The sequence below is a fragment of the Tauraco erythrolophus genome, chromosome 7 (genome assembly GCF_009769465.1).
Source record: "Tauraco erythrolophus isolate bTauEry1 chromosome 7, bTauEry1.pri, whole genome shotgun sequence".
NCBI lineage: Eukaryota > Metazoa > Chordata > Aves > Musophagiformes > Musophagidae > Tauraco > Tauraco erythrolophus.
In genome coordinates this window covers 1188015-1203844 of record NC_141471.1, presented here as the reverse complement: position 1 = coordinate 1203844, position 15830 = coordinate 1188015, and the positions used below count along the sequence as shown (strand labels likewise).

Here is a 15830-nt window from a genome sequence, read left to right as displayed (position 1 = left end):
GCCTTGCCTCCCATCTCAAAGGAGAGTCTGTGGCAGAGCCAAGATTTGGATTCTCATCTCCTTACTCTTCAGCCAGGGCACAAGCCACAAACCACATTTCCTTTTGTCCTGGAATTCAAGGTGAGGCTCCAAAGATTCGAATCCAGGTGGACAGAAACTGATGAAAAATCTTTGGGCAAATCCAACTTGACTGAAACTCAAAACTCTCGTCATCCCTCTTACTTTAAAGCCTCAGGTTTTGTTCTGAAATGAGGAAAACACATTAGAAATTTCCTGCAGTGCGATGGGTACGTGGATTCTCCTGCTCTTCAGCCCATCTCACAGGCCAGTTCTTTTCCTGGAAATAAACTGGTGGATTCCCATTCAGTTTAGTGAGGACATTGATTTATCTCAGATTCATTGATTTCTCCTGCAGTTCAGCACTGCAACTTACTTTTTTCCCACTCTAATACTCATCCAACCAACATTTTAAAAAGGGAAAAAGCCCAATTTCAGAGATATCCATGGATCTTAAAAGATAAGAATCAGCCCACATTGGCACTGAACCTTGATTTTGGGCTGATATCTGCTGTTCCCTCTCTCACCTTGCAGCTGCCCACTCCTAATCCATTTACTTGCCAATCATAGGCTAGAAATGTCTACATGGTTTAACACAAGTGAAGAAGACACGCTATAGGAGGGAGGGACCTGTGAGTCCAGCACCGCTGCTTGCTTCCAAGAGGGGAAATAAGATTTTGAGGAGCAGGTTTCTGTGCACTATTCTTCACACACAGGCTTGGATTCGTCAAGACCAGTTCTGGTTCTTTGATTGGAAAATGTGATCCTGCCTTTGCATGGACTTCATAAGGTCTTCCCCAGGAATCAGCCAGCTCAGAAGAGACAAGTATCTTGAATCACGCTCCGCCATCCTCTGGAAGCAGGAAGACCTTGGTCTCCCATCTGTTCCACTTAGCATTGTCCTTTTCCCTTTGCTGGTTTTACTGGCTCTGTTTTATTAAATCCACAGTTTTCTTTTCTTCAACCTAATCGATTATTAGCAAGTGCCACGTCCCTCACGGTGCCGTGCCGAGAGGCAGCAGTTTCCAGAGCAGCTCCTATCAAAGTGGCCGGTCAGTGGTTACGTTGTTCTCCCAGCCAACTTGCATCATCACAAGCCTGGCCAACACTGCCTTCATCTTTGTGCCAAAGGGCTGGTCTTAATGTAGCTACTAAAAATGGCTGTAAAAACAAGTATAGTAGGTCTAAAACTTCAACTGGATGTTGTGGAACGTGGAAAGGGTTGACCAGAGTATGGAGAGCAGTGGTTGCTTGTAGAGACTGGAAGGAGATGTTCATCAGAAGGAAACTTCCAGACGCTGGAGGGAATGTTCACCATCTTTCTTGCTTTTTAACTTCCCACTGATGCCTGGCCCATGCCCTGAATAACCAGGCAATTAGCTGTCAAGTGGAGTATTCAAATATGTTATCTGCTGCCATGGTTCAGCAATATCTTCTTCAGCTGAAATAAACCAGACGCAATTTAATTAGATATGGGTCTAAGCTGTGTTTCAAGAGTTGGATTAGGAACTAAGGAGCATCAGGGTGAAGCATAGACTTGCCAAGGGTTTCTGGAGAGTGGGAACATGTGGCTGTTACATGTGTGGTTGCTAGCAGAGTTGATATCCAAAGGAGAGTCCTAGCAAATGAAAAGGTAAAAAAATGGTAAAATTCTAAACTTTCTTCGGCAATGATGGACCATAGGCTGCCCAGGGAGGTGGTTGAGTCCCCATCCCTGAATGTGTTTAAGAATAGGGTGGATGAACTGCTTGGGGATATGGTTTAATGGGGATTAGGGACAGTTGGACTGGATGATCTCTAAGGTCTTTTCCAACCTAGAAATCTATGAAATCTATGAAATCTATGAAACCATTGTTAATATGTAAAAACTCCGAGTTCCCTTTTTTTCCCCTTAAAATTTTTGTTAACTGTGATTTTTATGCTAGCTAGTGAAAGGTGAGCCTCCTCCTGTCCTCCTAGGACAGACGGCACAGACAGTGTCAACTGTCCCCTGGCCACCTCCTGGGTGTATCTCTGAGCCTGAGGACCTGCCATGGACTCAGGTCCATGGGGTGAGATGGGCACAGCCCAACATGGACTTGTGCCATGGGCAGACAGGTCTGAGCCAGTCCAGTGTGCTTCCACACAGCCCTGTCTCAGGATACGTCCCTCATCTGACACTTTTGGCTGAGACACTATGGGACAGAGACCCAAAAAATTAAAACAAAAAACCCAACCAAAAAAAAAAGCAACCAAAAAACCTGTCCACACAAACATTTGGCTTCCTTTCTTCTCTCTTTTTTTCTCCTCCTTTTTTCTTTAAATTTAGTCTTTAGATGAAAGCCTTTCGGAAAGAACAGGAAACCCTAAAATTTCTCTTCTACGTACATAAATATTACAGTTCAGCCATGGTGGGCAGCCTGATGCCACCCCAAAGTTAAACCTGGAAGGGGATGAAGTGAAATTCCCAGCCATAAGCCATCAGACCTGATTTTTATTTTTTTTTCACCCATGAATTAAAAGCCTGTCTTCTCCTGGTTTGGAAAAGGAGATGGGACATTTTGTGGGGGAAGAGAGATTTTTACACAAACGTGTTATTAGCGAAGGCCATCGGCAATCCTTTCTCAGAGTCCTAGGTGTTGCAGCTTGCCTCAAAATGGCTTGTTTTTTTAATAAATAAACCTATTTGCTAGGGAAAGGGGTTATTTTTAGTTGAGAAGCCATGTGTATTTACCCAAGGTGTGTGGGTTGCCCATCTGAGTTTATGGCTCCATTGTCCCTAAAGGACCTATACCCAAGCCCAGGCTCTCTCTGGGCTTGCAGAAGCACAGGATCTGCTCCTGATTTTTTCCTCCAGAGGCTCAAGCACCATCTCCTGACCATCCTGCCTGCCAGGGTATCCCTAGAGGCTATAAGGAGCCCCAGGTGCCCCAGAAGTTAACGGAGACAAAGGCATCCAGGGCACTCAGGATTTGCCCTGAACACCCTAAACCTCTATAAACCCCATATCTCCTTCTGCTCTTTCTAGCTTCTCTCTATTTCTCTTCTCAGTCCTCATGGCTCAACAGTGCAAGGCTAGAGCATTGGCCCGAATACTGTTCTGCAAACAACCAAACCATCCATCACTATCACACTCCCAGCACAGTTTTGGCTTGGGATGGCTGTCACTGCCCCAGTGGACACCATCTGGGTGCCACCATGGACCGGGACACCTTTCAAGATGTCAGCACAAACAATACTATTCCTCTAGGATGTGCCTGTGGGAGAGTGCAGATTTGTAGATATGAGCCATGCTGGGCTTGCAGGGCTTAAAAATAGGCTATGGTCTGTTGTGTTGACTAGTATAGCTGTAATCAGTGAGTCTTGGTCAAGTCTGGGTGTTCTCATTGCATCTATGGTTCTGGGATGGGTCAAAAGAGCACTGAAGCCCTACACAGAGATGTTGTCTCCCACCCAACCCATCTGCCACAGCCACCATTCAAGTCAGCAAACTGTGACGACTAGCAAAGGCTTGTAGCTCTTCACAAATGGCTACTTGCCAGTTGTGCCTGACTTAGAGCTAGTAAGAGAGAGGAGATATCAACAGTTGGCCTCTTCCTGCGAAGGTTTGTGGGCCAAGGGCTTCCAAACCCTTTGAGAAATGTCTGCTGAGCAGCTATGTAGGTCTTACAATGCACAGGAGGAATAGATCTCAGGAGTTATGATAGGCATAAATGCTCCATGTGTTAGATATGTCAAGTAAAACGGAGAAAGAGTGAAAAACAGTACACAGGAGTGGCTAAACTGCAATACTAATTATAAACCTTATTTCTACCCTTATTTTAATGATTGATATGACCATCCCTATCCTCTCTCAGAGGGAGACCTGGAGAGTTTCGGAAGAACTAGATAGACTGAATGAGGAAAGAAGGATGCCTGGGCTGAGCCAAGCCAGCAATGGCAGGTCAGGTGTTATCAGATGGGATATTGAAGGTGATATTTCTTCTTTCGGGTTGTGGACAGGCAGCATGTGAAATGGGCTAGTGATGTCAGGGTAACAGCTCTCTGGGGCTGTGTCCTGCTAGCAATCATCTAGTAGCACTCATAATCTTGTGACTTTCCTGTTCTGGCTTGGGATGAGTAGATAGAGAAGTTGTGGATGCCCCCTCCCTGGAGGTGTTCAAGGCCAAGTTGGACAGAGCCTTGAGCAGCCTGATCTAGTTGAGAGACGTCCCTGCCCATGACAGGGAGGTTGGATTAGATGATCCCTAAGGTCCCTTCCAGCCTATGTCATTCTATGATTCTGTCAGTAAAGAGACAGTGGGAACAACCCCTGGCACATACATCCTTCCCATCCAAAGTCCAGTTCCTCCAGGGATGAGCATGCAAGTGGTGTTTTGCCCACTAAACACTGTCATGCAGGCCAGCAAAGGTGTCTTGAGTAGTAACAAGCAGGGCCTACAGCCATCCATCCCATCTCCTTGCCCTCCCTTCATGCTAGCCAACATGTGGTACCTGTACATACGCAGAGATGTTCAGAGAGGCAGGTGATGATGCAGGGCACACTGTGCACAGCTCCACTGAGAGACACCGCAGCATCTGCATCCTCAGCTGCCCAGGGAAACGCCCTTGGATGCACACGGAGTGTCTTTCCCCAAAACAGACACGTGGTTCCCCCCTGTACTGCACAACATAGGTCCACAACCACACCCACCCCTTCCTACAGACGTGCTCACCTATAGATCTATACATATATAGACACTCATAGAATGGTTTTGGTTGGAAGAGACCTTAAAGATCATCTAGTTCCAACCCTACTCATACACACCTGCTCTGACAGCTGGGTTTGAAATGCATCTGCAGCACCAGACACCCCCATACAGAGGCACTGGCCCTCCAAGCCTCCCTTTCTCCCCCTCCTGTCCCGAAATGCTGGGTCATTTTTTTGGTTGCTCCTCCCTGCCTGTTTCCAATCCACCAAATGTCCTTCCCGTAATAGGGTGACCACAATCGCACACCGTATTCCAACTGTGGTCTCCCTGGTGCCTTGCACGGTGCCAGAACAAGTCGGGCTGATTTATATTCCATACCCCTAGATAAACACCTCGAGACCGTGTTTGCACTTATCCAGCTGCCAAGCGGCCTCGCAGATGGTTTTAATGTGTTCTCCACACGCGTGTGCCGCTCGCACAGGAATCGGAATTGAGACTGGGGGGGAAGGAGAGGAGGAGGAGGCAGGGGAAAAGCAGCAAGCAGGAGAGAATAACCCTCATCACACCCTGGGGATACAGCGTGAGCCGGTACAGCCCAACTGTTGTAGCGAGGGAGGTAGATTCCGGTTGGATATTAGGAAAAAATTTTTTACCATGAGAGTTGTAGAATGCTGGAACAGGTTGCCCAGAGAGGTGGTGGATGCTCCATCCCTGGAGACGTTCAAGGCCAGGTTGGATGAGGCCCTGAGCAACCTGATCTAGTTGGAGATATCCCTGTTCCTTGCAGGGCGGTTGGACTAGATGACCTTTGAAGGTCCCTTCCAGCCCTAACCATTCTATGATTCTATGATTCTAACTATGCCGCTCCTTTCTCCTCTCCTCCACCAAAGCGACCTGCAGCGTTCCGGGATTTCTCACCAGGCTCAGGTGGGGGAGCAGAAAGGAAGAAAGAGGAAAATGAGGGACGCACGTGGCGCTGCCCTTTCAGCCTTCTAAAAGGCAAGATCCCACCAGCGACATCAGACAGGGCGCTTGCTCGCTCCGTCCCGAGTACCGTATTGGCTTGTTATGACCATTTCCATACCCTGAGATTTCAAGCCTCAAGGGCTAAGGAGAGCTGCAGGGCACGTCTGTTCTGAAACTACGGTAGGCTGTGCTGCCGTAACTGCTCTGTAGTAGGGTACTACTGTAAGGGAGTATTCATGACAGTCCAAGCAACTGTGAGATGAATGGGTACACTATCATAGCGACCTTCAGGCACCTCAGGCACTGAGGACCATGCCCTGCCCGGAGGATTTTACAGTCTACCTTTAGAAGATGGGCAAAGATGGTCTGTGATAAAATGGCATGCAGATGCAGAGTAAAATAAATCAGATTTTCCGACCTGAAGACTTATGCTACCCTATCGTGATTGATGTCGGAGGAACGTGTCATTCAGTGCTCTTCACTGAGATGCTGCTGACTTCCAGATAGATGCTGAACTGACATGTTTGCAAATGCCTCGTCGTCTCAAAGTGCTTCTTCTGTGGTGGTGGCATCTCCGTTGCAGAGCTGGATGAGGAGGAGCTGTCTGCTGGTGACCTGAGTCCCTACTCCAGCACAGCCCTGGAAAGGCAGTGAGTGGAAGTAGCATTTAATGTCATTTCTTCCAATATCAAGTCCCTTGGACTGAAACCTGTATTTCAGTGAGGGCTTCATTCCCTGAACCCTTGGAGCTGCCTTTAGCTGAAGCTGAGGACTTGAGTAAGCTGGATCGATGGGCTGAGAGGTAAAGAAAAACAACCTTACAGGAAATGCATCAGGAAACTAGAGGAGGTGACCCTCATTGGTGCAGGGATGTAGTGGTGGAAAGAGAGAATGAGCTGGGCATGAGCTGGGTGTCTCCAGACCAAGAGATGTGAGCACAGCAATTGCATACGGGAGCTGTGTTGGTGTCTTTGTACTTAGGAAGGAAGGAGTTTTCTGGACTGGTTTGGAATCTCTCTTGTCATTGGAAGTGATTGCCTCCAGGGCAAGTAAGATGATTTCTGAGATCTTCAGAAATCTTTCTTTGGGAAACACCAGTGCCACTGCTCATCACGAGACAGCAGCATACAGGATATCAAGGTAGGATCAAGATGCACTGACCTGTCCCAGGGCAAGGATGGCAGCAGAGCTCAAGAGTACAACACACAGAGGAAGCTATGAGTGACATGGTGCTCTCCTCCTAGCCCCGTTAATGCTTCAGCCTCCATTTGCTCTAAGGAGGTTCCATCTTAAAATCAATTAGGGACATGAAACTTACTGTTCTTCTCAGGGACCTCATTCCAAACATGACTCATCTGAAGGATAGAAGCTCTCTCTTAATTTCCAGTATAAGCTTTGTTCACTGCCAGTTTATGCCTGTTTATTTTTGCATCATTTTCCACTTTTGTAGCTCATCTCCATTCGTATTGCTTACAAATAGGATGAGAGAAACCTTCTTTTTCATTCCCTCTGATTGGATTAAGCTGACAAAGCCTTTTATTCTCCTCTAGGGCCATCAATAAAATCTTCCCACCCTACCAGTCCTTCTCTATTGCTTAAAGACTTTTTCTTTCTATTCCTTTTCAACAAAGGAACTTATGAGCTTTTCCACCGAGAGATCATTTTATTTGACCAGTAGCAAGGACATCTCAGCCTCTTATCATAGAATCAAAGAATGGTTTGGGTTGAAAGGGACCTTAAAGATCATCTGGTTCCAACTGCAGGGACACTTTCCACCAGGCCTGGTTGCCCAAAGCCTTATCCAGTTTGGCCTTGAACACTTCCAGGGATGGGGCAGCCACAACTTCTCTGGGCAACCTTCTAGCAAACTGCTATGGGATGAGAAGCAAAATAAGTCTTAGAAGACAAAGCTTCAATTTCTGCCTTGGCAGTTGACTTTTACCAACCTGGCTTACCTGACTTGTGTTGGGTTTGTAGTCAGACAGTGTGGTGGTCACTAATCCTCACTTTCTCCACAAGTACAATCACTATGTCTCCCTCATCTCACACCAAACTATGGAAACAGAAGGGGAAACACCAGGATGAGGCATCTGCGAAGTCTCTGGAGAAGAAAAAGTTCTTGCCCCACTTCCAGCCACTCACGTTGTCCTGCAAGACCAGTTTCTTCAGCACTGAATTGGTCGGTAGTGTCCTCTAAACATGAGAAACTCCAGTGCAATTCCCACCTTCCCTGACTCCATCCATGAGAATTATGACTCTGAATTTGGAGGAGCTTCACCCACAAACATACATGCCTGAGATGGAAGCAGTGTTCTCCATTCAGTGTTGCCTGAATGACAGATACACATCCAAGACACTTAGGATGTGGGATATGTATGAGATTTACTTGTTTTCTTAAAAGTTGATGAATTCCTTTCAATTTATATCTTCAGTGAACCCTACTTTTTCTTCCAAGGAAATAAATGTTTTGCATTCCCAGTTCACTTGGAACATGTGACCTCGTGTCCCAAACCTACCCACCCGTATCGATCCAAACAGCATATTTGAACCCTCAAACTATTTTTCACTGAAAAAGATAATTTTTTCAAGAGATTTTCAATCAGCATTTAGGAGGAACTGGATCCCTTCTGGTTATCTATGTTTCTAAACATTGTTAACAGTGTCTCTGGAGAGACTGACTTATTTTTAGCATGTCAAAAGCACACTACATGCAGGTGATGGATTTTTTTTTTTTATTTCCTAATGACAGCTTCTAAAAAAGGTTGCGAAAATGGATTTTATTTTTTATTTTAAAGTATAGCCATCAGAAAAAATTGTCAGCTTGTGGATTTTTAAAATTGTTTTCCTGAAACTCCTCACCATTTTTTAGGTTTCTTCCTGTCATTCAGTATAAATCTCTTTTGAGAAATGACCAGGAGAAAAGGAAAACAAGAGGGAAGCCAAGTTGTTAGTACCATTAATATTTTTATAAACTAAGAGAAAAAATATTTGGAGGAAATATTTGGGAAAACAAGCAAAAAGAAAACTCTTGTTTGGATTCCAGCACAATACCAATGGAATATATGGTATTTCTCTCCCCATTTATCATCAGCTCAGTTGTTAAGTGACCTCTAGAGTGAGTGAAATAGGAGAAAGCTGGAGGCAGATGGTGCAGAATTTGGTCCCAATTATCACATCGGTGGTCTCAAGCTGGTGAGTCTAATGGTAAAGATGCCACATGGGTGTGCAAACCAGAGGAGGCAGGGGGTGGAGTGAGGGAAGAAGGAATGGATTGGGGGAATCATAGAACAGTTTGGGTTGGAAGGGACCTTTAAAGGTCATCTAGTCCAACCCCAGTGCAATGAGCAGGGACGTCTTCGACTAGATGAGGTTGCTCAGAGCCCTGCCCAACCTGACATTGAATGTTTCCAGGGATGGGACATCTACCACCTCTCTGGACAACCTGTGCCAATGTTTCACCACCCTCATCACAAAAAAATTCTGCCTTGTATCGAGTCTGAATCTCCCCTCTTTTAGTTTAAAACCACTGCCTCTGGTCCAATCAGAAGGTTGATGGTTTGTCTCCTTAGATGGGAGGAATGAAGATATTAGAGATAGGAGTGGGAGAATGATGGTGGGGCTCCTGTCTGGGACAACAGGCATGACATAGAGGGGCAAAACAGCTTTTGGATACATTAAAACCCAGGAAGGTCAATCCAACAGTCACAAAATGTGGCCGGGCCTGACATCAGTCAATATTTCCATTTGAAAATGTTTTCTGAGAGTTTCAGTCAGTGTAGGAACTTCCCAGTTCATTCTGTAACCAGGAGGTCCAGTGGTACCTGGCTTGACCTGTGGATATCCCCCCCCCCAGCTTCTCCCTACCACAAAGTAATAACCGCAGTCCCTCTTCCCAACCCAATTCCTCTCCCCTTGCCCCCATGGTGCCCTGGATTGACAAGAAACAGTCACGCTGTGCCCAATTTTAAGCTATGAACAGGCCAGTTGGCTGGTCAGTCAACAAAAGCTGTTTGGCCAGGTGGTATCTGCCAAACATTCACCTGCCCTTCTCTTTCCTAATCATCAATCACCATGAAATGTGCAGGAAGGAAATGATGACTGAGATGTCTTATGCTTCTTTCGAATTTGGCTGATGAAGAAATGGAGAGGAGGTTAAAGAGGTTTCTCTGCGTTGTGACAGTTCATCATAACAACAACAGATTCTTTTCTTGAGAGATTCAGAAGCTTTCTGAAGATAGAGTCCCACCAGGTCCTTATACGGCTTTGATGAATCAATTCCAAGGGTGAATACACAGAGGCAAGGAAGGATTTCAGATGCAGTGAGAGGCAGCAAAGATGACTTTTTTTTTTAAATTTCTGGGGCGGCTGATGGGTCCCCAAATTGTCCACCTGATAAAGCAGCAGTCCAGACGTGTCCCACCATTAGTTTGCACTGTGTTTCCTGCACAGAGCCTTCAATCTTCTGCTTTTCGGGAGGATTATAGGGATCAAAGTACCTAAAAAGAAATAGTTGCATACTCTATTATCCAAAAAAGCATCAGTTTTCTTTTAAATGAATCCATTGCAAAGTTTGTGTTTATGTTTGTACCGTGAGGATGATCTACCCACCCAATACTTTTTCCAGATTAATATTTTCTGGACAAATATTGCAGTACAATACAAAATGAAACTTCTTACAAGTGAAGGCTGGTCTTTGCAAGTTGTTCTGAAGATCTGAGAGAAGGGGAAGGTTTTTCACTCAGCATTTCAGAGCATGACATTCGGATGAATTTTTTTTCTCCTCAATGTTGTTTCTCCACAGCGTTCATTTTAAAGTTTACCCAAATTTATTTATGTTGTTAAAAGAATTGATTTTATTTTAAGCAAGACCACTTTGAGGGCTAAATTAAATCTTTATTTACTTTCTTGTCTGCAAAAAATACCTCAGAGACAATAACATTTTGTCTTAATCCAAATTTTGTGGAGCATTTCTCTTTTTCCTCTTTCTTTTGATCCTTCCAGAGAACCGAAAAATAAATAAACTGTTTTTCACAGTGTAAGTAATCCTGCAACATAATGAGCCAAAGGGAAGGGCTTTCCCAGTTTTCATGAATAGGAAATCTAGTATTATTCTTCCTCTAATGTGACTGGAAGCAGAGAAAATGCAATAAACTTCTTCCTCCTTTTTATCACACCGATGCTGAGGAATTTTAGCTCCTTTACCCTCACTCCCAGTTATTAGAAGACAGGCAGCGATCAGTCCAGTCCTTCTCATCAGCACTAAATTAAAGATAAGAAATCAACTGTTAAGTGATGAGTTTTTCTGTTGTTTTTCATGTCCTAAAATACCAGCAAACGGAATTGATCGCTGTCAGCTCCGACCCCGCAGGGCACCGTACCAGCCGAAGGTCTTTAAAGCAATCCTGGGTTCTTATTTCATCTTGGAAAAGCACATTTGTTCTAAAGGATAAATTACTGTTGGGCTGAAAGATTGCTAAGGCACTGGCTTTGATGTTAATGAAACATGCTGAGATCTTGGCCGTGCTTATCACTTCTCTACTAGGGGAGCTCTTCTGCAGAGAAGAGCAGGCTGTTCCGTTTTATTTGGATTCCCATGTAATTTCTCTCTGTCGGACACTTTATGTGCTGTTGATAAACTCCATCACGGGCTGCCATCAGGATGGAGCACAGATGCTGCTCTGAAAGCAGAACTGAGGCAGATTCCCCAATATTTGCTTTTCGCTTGAAATACTCTACTGCAGCTGGATTTGAACCCATGGGTGCCGTTAATGCAGCCCAACACAACGAACTAGCTTAAATTTGGGGGTGTAGTCCTTCCTGAACTCCTCAGGGACTGGAAATGCAGCCCACGTTGAACATCCACATGCGAATGGGAACGTACTCCCTTGTGGGACTGGGAGCTAATGAATCAAAAGCTGGAGAAATGGGTGGTTGACAAGCTGGAAAGATGTAAGAGGTGGGGAACAACTTTGACTTCCCTCTTTTAAAGCAGTGTTGAAAATGAGGTCAATTTCCACAGCTTTCAAGTAGCCTGGAGGATTTCTCAGCCCTTCTAAATACAGATAAATTCTGGCTTTGTTGTCCCTTGCAGACTGAATAAACAGATGATGAGGAAGATGAGGCTGCTGGGAGGACGGGCAGCCCATCTCCCATGGCAGTCTGCCTCCAGTGCTGGCATCTCAGCTGCTTCAGAGGCTGATGGCAAACCCCGTGGGGTACAGAGATTCTTCATGACCCTCTTATTCTGCTGACTCATATAAGACATGATGCTGGAGCTCTTGAATGATTGGCTGGTACCTCCGTTTGCGAAGGGAGAAGTGAAGCTTCTCATAATTACGGGTCTATAGCAGACTTGCTTAATTACTTCTCAAGTTCTGGAGAATTTCAAAATGAGATTTAAACAACTTTAAATAGAATCATAGAATCGTTTAGGTTGGAAAATACGTTTAAGATCATCAAGTCCAACCGTAACCTAGCACTGCCAAGTCCACCACTAAACCATGATCCTCAGTACCACGTCTACACATCTTTTAAATACCTCCAGGGATGGTGACTCCACCACTGCCCTGGGCAGCCTGTTCCAATGCTCAACAACCTTTTTGGTGAAGAAATTCTTCCTCATTTCCAATCTAAACCTCCCCTGGCACAACTTGAGGCCGTTTCCTCTTGTCCTTCTGCTTGTTACTTGGTAAAAGGGACAGATCCTCATCTCGTTCCAACCTCCTTTCAGGTAGTTGTAGAGAGCAAAAAGGTCTCCCCTCAGTCTCCTTTTCTCCAGGCTGAACAACCCCAGTTCCCTCAGCTGCTTCTCACAGGACTTGTGCTCCAGACCCTTCACCAACTTTGTTGCCCTTCTTTGGACACACTCCAGCACCTCAATGTCTCTTTTGTGGTGAGGGGAATATATACTTATATACTTACCAATTTAAAAAAAAAAGTTTGGGGAAAAAAGACAGATGTAAAATGTGGGAAAGGATTTTTTCTTAGTTTGTACCTTCGCTTTTCCTGCTCTAAGCACGTAAATCACAAATATCTGCAAATAAACTAACATACATAGAGGGAAGAGGGAGACCTGTGTATGGGTAGAGGCAGGATTTCCTCCTTCGGGGCTATTTTAGCTTTCTTCAGTGGACAAAAGGGGAGAACAAGGATGGTTTAAAGAAAAATCCTCTAACAACCACCCCACGACTTCCTTCTCAAAAGGTTAGAAAGTACCAGTGAGCCTAGCAAAGTGCTACAACAGAGAGAGATAAACAGTTCCCAGGATATTTGCATTCCTAAAGCAACGGGGTTCATGTGATTTCTGCACCTGCCCAATCTCTTCCTGTTTGTTTTTTGAAAACCGGTGACTAAGTGAAAGGCAGAAATCCAAAATAGTGAGTAAGCAGAGGGAAAGCTGGGAAAACCCAGTCATTGTATGCTGTGCTTGGCAGCAGGTGACTGGTCAATCAGCATGTGTGCACTGCCAGCCAATTAGCATGGGCATGGCTCCAAATCAATCAGTGCATGACCTGTGTCTTGCCCCAAAATGACATCACAAACAGGCAGAGAGGCAAGCTGGGACTCATGAAGTCATAGTTGAAAAGGATATTGGATGGGAAAGGATGCAAATCTTTAGGAAACAGGTATTAATAAATAGTAATAAAATTTTCTCTATTTACAGTCAGAAATACTGCCACAGACACTTCTCTACAGATTCGTGCCAGCCTTAGTGTTACTTAAAAGTGCACCCAAATTCAGGCACAGAAGCACATCCTGAGAAAGCAGCAAAGTATTGCAGTACAGCACAGCACTGGCTGATGTAAATGACGAGTTAAAATTCCAGCTGAATTTGGATTAATGGTCTGTAGGCATTAAATCGTGGCCTATGTACTCTGTGGGCATCAATACCTTTCAGGGAAGCCTGAAATGTCATCTTTGAGCCTCACGACATTGTAGCCACAGTATAGATTTCATAGATTTCTAGGTTGGAAAAGACCTTAGAGATCATCGAGTCCAACCATCCCTAATCCCCATTAAACCATATCCCTAAGTAGATCATCCACCCTATTCTTAAACACATCCAGGGATGGGGACTCAACCACCTCCCTGGGCAAAATAATCTAGTATAATCTAGCTCCTTGGTAGCCTAGGCTCAAATTCGTGTTGCCATATCAAAGCCATAGCCAGCCAAGCTCCCTTGGGCACCTCCAGGTTGCCCAACAGTCTACAGAGTCCTGAATGCTCAAGTCCTCCTGTTTTCCACTTTGCTCTTCTGCCCCTTTTCCATTTTTTCCGGTCCACAAGGGAAAGAGAGAGCTCAGCTATTACTCCATGCCTGGCCACATCCTTCTGAAATAAAATTGGGGAGAACCTGCAACTTCTGGAACTAAACACTAAGAAAAAGGTTGCAATGATGCCTAAGAGTGTCTTTCTCGATTTGAGGGACAGCGTTGTTGGCTTTTTCATGGAGAGCCCTCTCCAAACAGCGGGACAGAGGCATTAATGTCACCTCTGCAGGTCGAGTGACCTTTTTCTATCTTTGTGTCTCTTCCACAGATGGCTTTTGTCTTCCTGAGTGGGATGGTATTGTCTGCTGGCCTGAAGGTGTGCCAGGCAAAGTGGTGGCTATGCCATGCCCCGAGTACATCTACGACTTCAATCACAAAGGTAGGTGTTGTCCTCGGTGTCAGCAGAACTTGATAAACCACAGCAAGGGGAGGTCTGGGAGTTCAGAAAATTATAAATCCTTTTTAGCATCCTTTTTTTTTTTTATCACACAGTGACTCCTATCCAAGCAGGCGTAAAGCCAGGGAAAAAAGAATAAAAGAAACAATCATTTTTTAATTTTTTTTTTTTTTAATGCTGAGAGAGAAGAAAAGCTCTGTTTTAACCTGAACAATGACAAATTTCCCACCTGCCCCACCCAGACTGTAGTGGGGCATTGTAGGCACCGATTTCATGCCTACAACTGAGTGGTCTCGCAGGGTTACAAACCTGCACCTGCTTAACACCGCAAACTTTTACGTGGCAAGAGAAACCCACAAGATATTCTTCCAATTTATATTCTCCACTTCACCCGTTTGTTAGTTCTAGCCCCTGGTCTCTGCCCGGGCACCTACGGTGGGTACCTGAGAGCAGCGCTGGTGACCAAAACGTGTGAATTCCTCCCGATCTCCCTTTCCCTCGGGCAGCACATTTCTTGGCTCGCTGGTGGTGCCGCAAAGTCTGTGCGTGTTTTTAGAAGCCATGGAAGCACACTTGCTCCTCAGTGTATTTCCAAAGTGAAAGTGTTCTCTTTTCTCAGGCAAAGCTGTGCGCCCAAAGACTGAAAAATCAGGGAATTAAGACTATTTGTTCCCAGAAGAGCAGCGATGCTGTTTTCAGAAAACAAATAATGATAGTCCCAGTGCACCCTGGTTGCACATAGCCTGTCCTGCCTTTTCCATAAGGGACTGTGAGCTGAGCCAGCCAAACCCCTGACTGATGGCCATTTGCAGAGACCCCTGCACATGCACTTGACGTTAGAGGCCAGGAGGAACAGCCAATCTACCCCTTTTTTCCCCATAACCCAGCACGGTGTGGATTCCCCACCTCACTGAGTCAAGTCAGCTAGGCTGGAGGTCAGATTAAGACCCTTAGATGGGGATGTCCCTATAAGCTCTCTCTCTGTAGGCTCAGGACAGATAGACCTGTTGACTGGTTTTATCCCTGTTAACAGTAATGGGACTTGTTACACACAGCACATGCGATGATACCCCCACAAAGACATCTGACCACAGATATTTTCATCCCAAGATGAAACCTTGTCTTTTCTTCTTTCTCCATCATCATGAGGAGGGTAGCCCTAGAAAAATCTGCCTTGAGATGCACTGAACCTGTTAATCAAGAGCATCATAATATAGATCACTGTTTAGTTTCATAGCAAGAGCTGTGACTCTGAGGATGATTCTGTGGTTTGGGACTTTTCAAAGCTTCTCTTCTTGTTTTGTAGACCCAACATCTTAATCTAAACTAAAAGCTTTCTGATGTTCTGGTAAAGTTCCAAAGGAAATGGAAATTGTGTTCTTGTAGCTGAGCTTCAAAGCAGGCAGAAGGCATCAGGATTGACAAGATCCATTCTTGGAAGAAGTTTCTGCTCTTCTGTCAGGTCTAGTC

At 45.1% G+C, this 15830-nt stretch overlaps 1 protein-coding gene across 1 annotated transcript in view; it reads left to right on the top strand.

Moving 5' to 3' along the window:
• Positions 1-15830, top strand: part of PTH1R (parathyroid hormone 1 receptor) — a 127561-nt gene that overhangs the window by 73192 nt on the left and 38539 nt on the right. The window contains exon 3 of the mRNA XM_086614751.1: positions 14232-14342. Coding sequence (XP_086470877.1) covers positions 14232-14342 — 111 coding nt within the window. The remainder of the gene's footprint in view (positions 1-14231; positions 14343-15830) is intronic.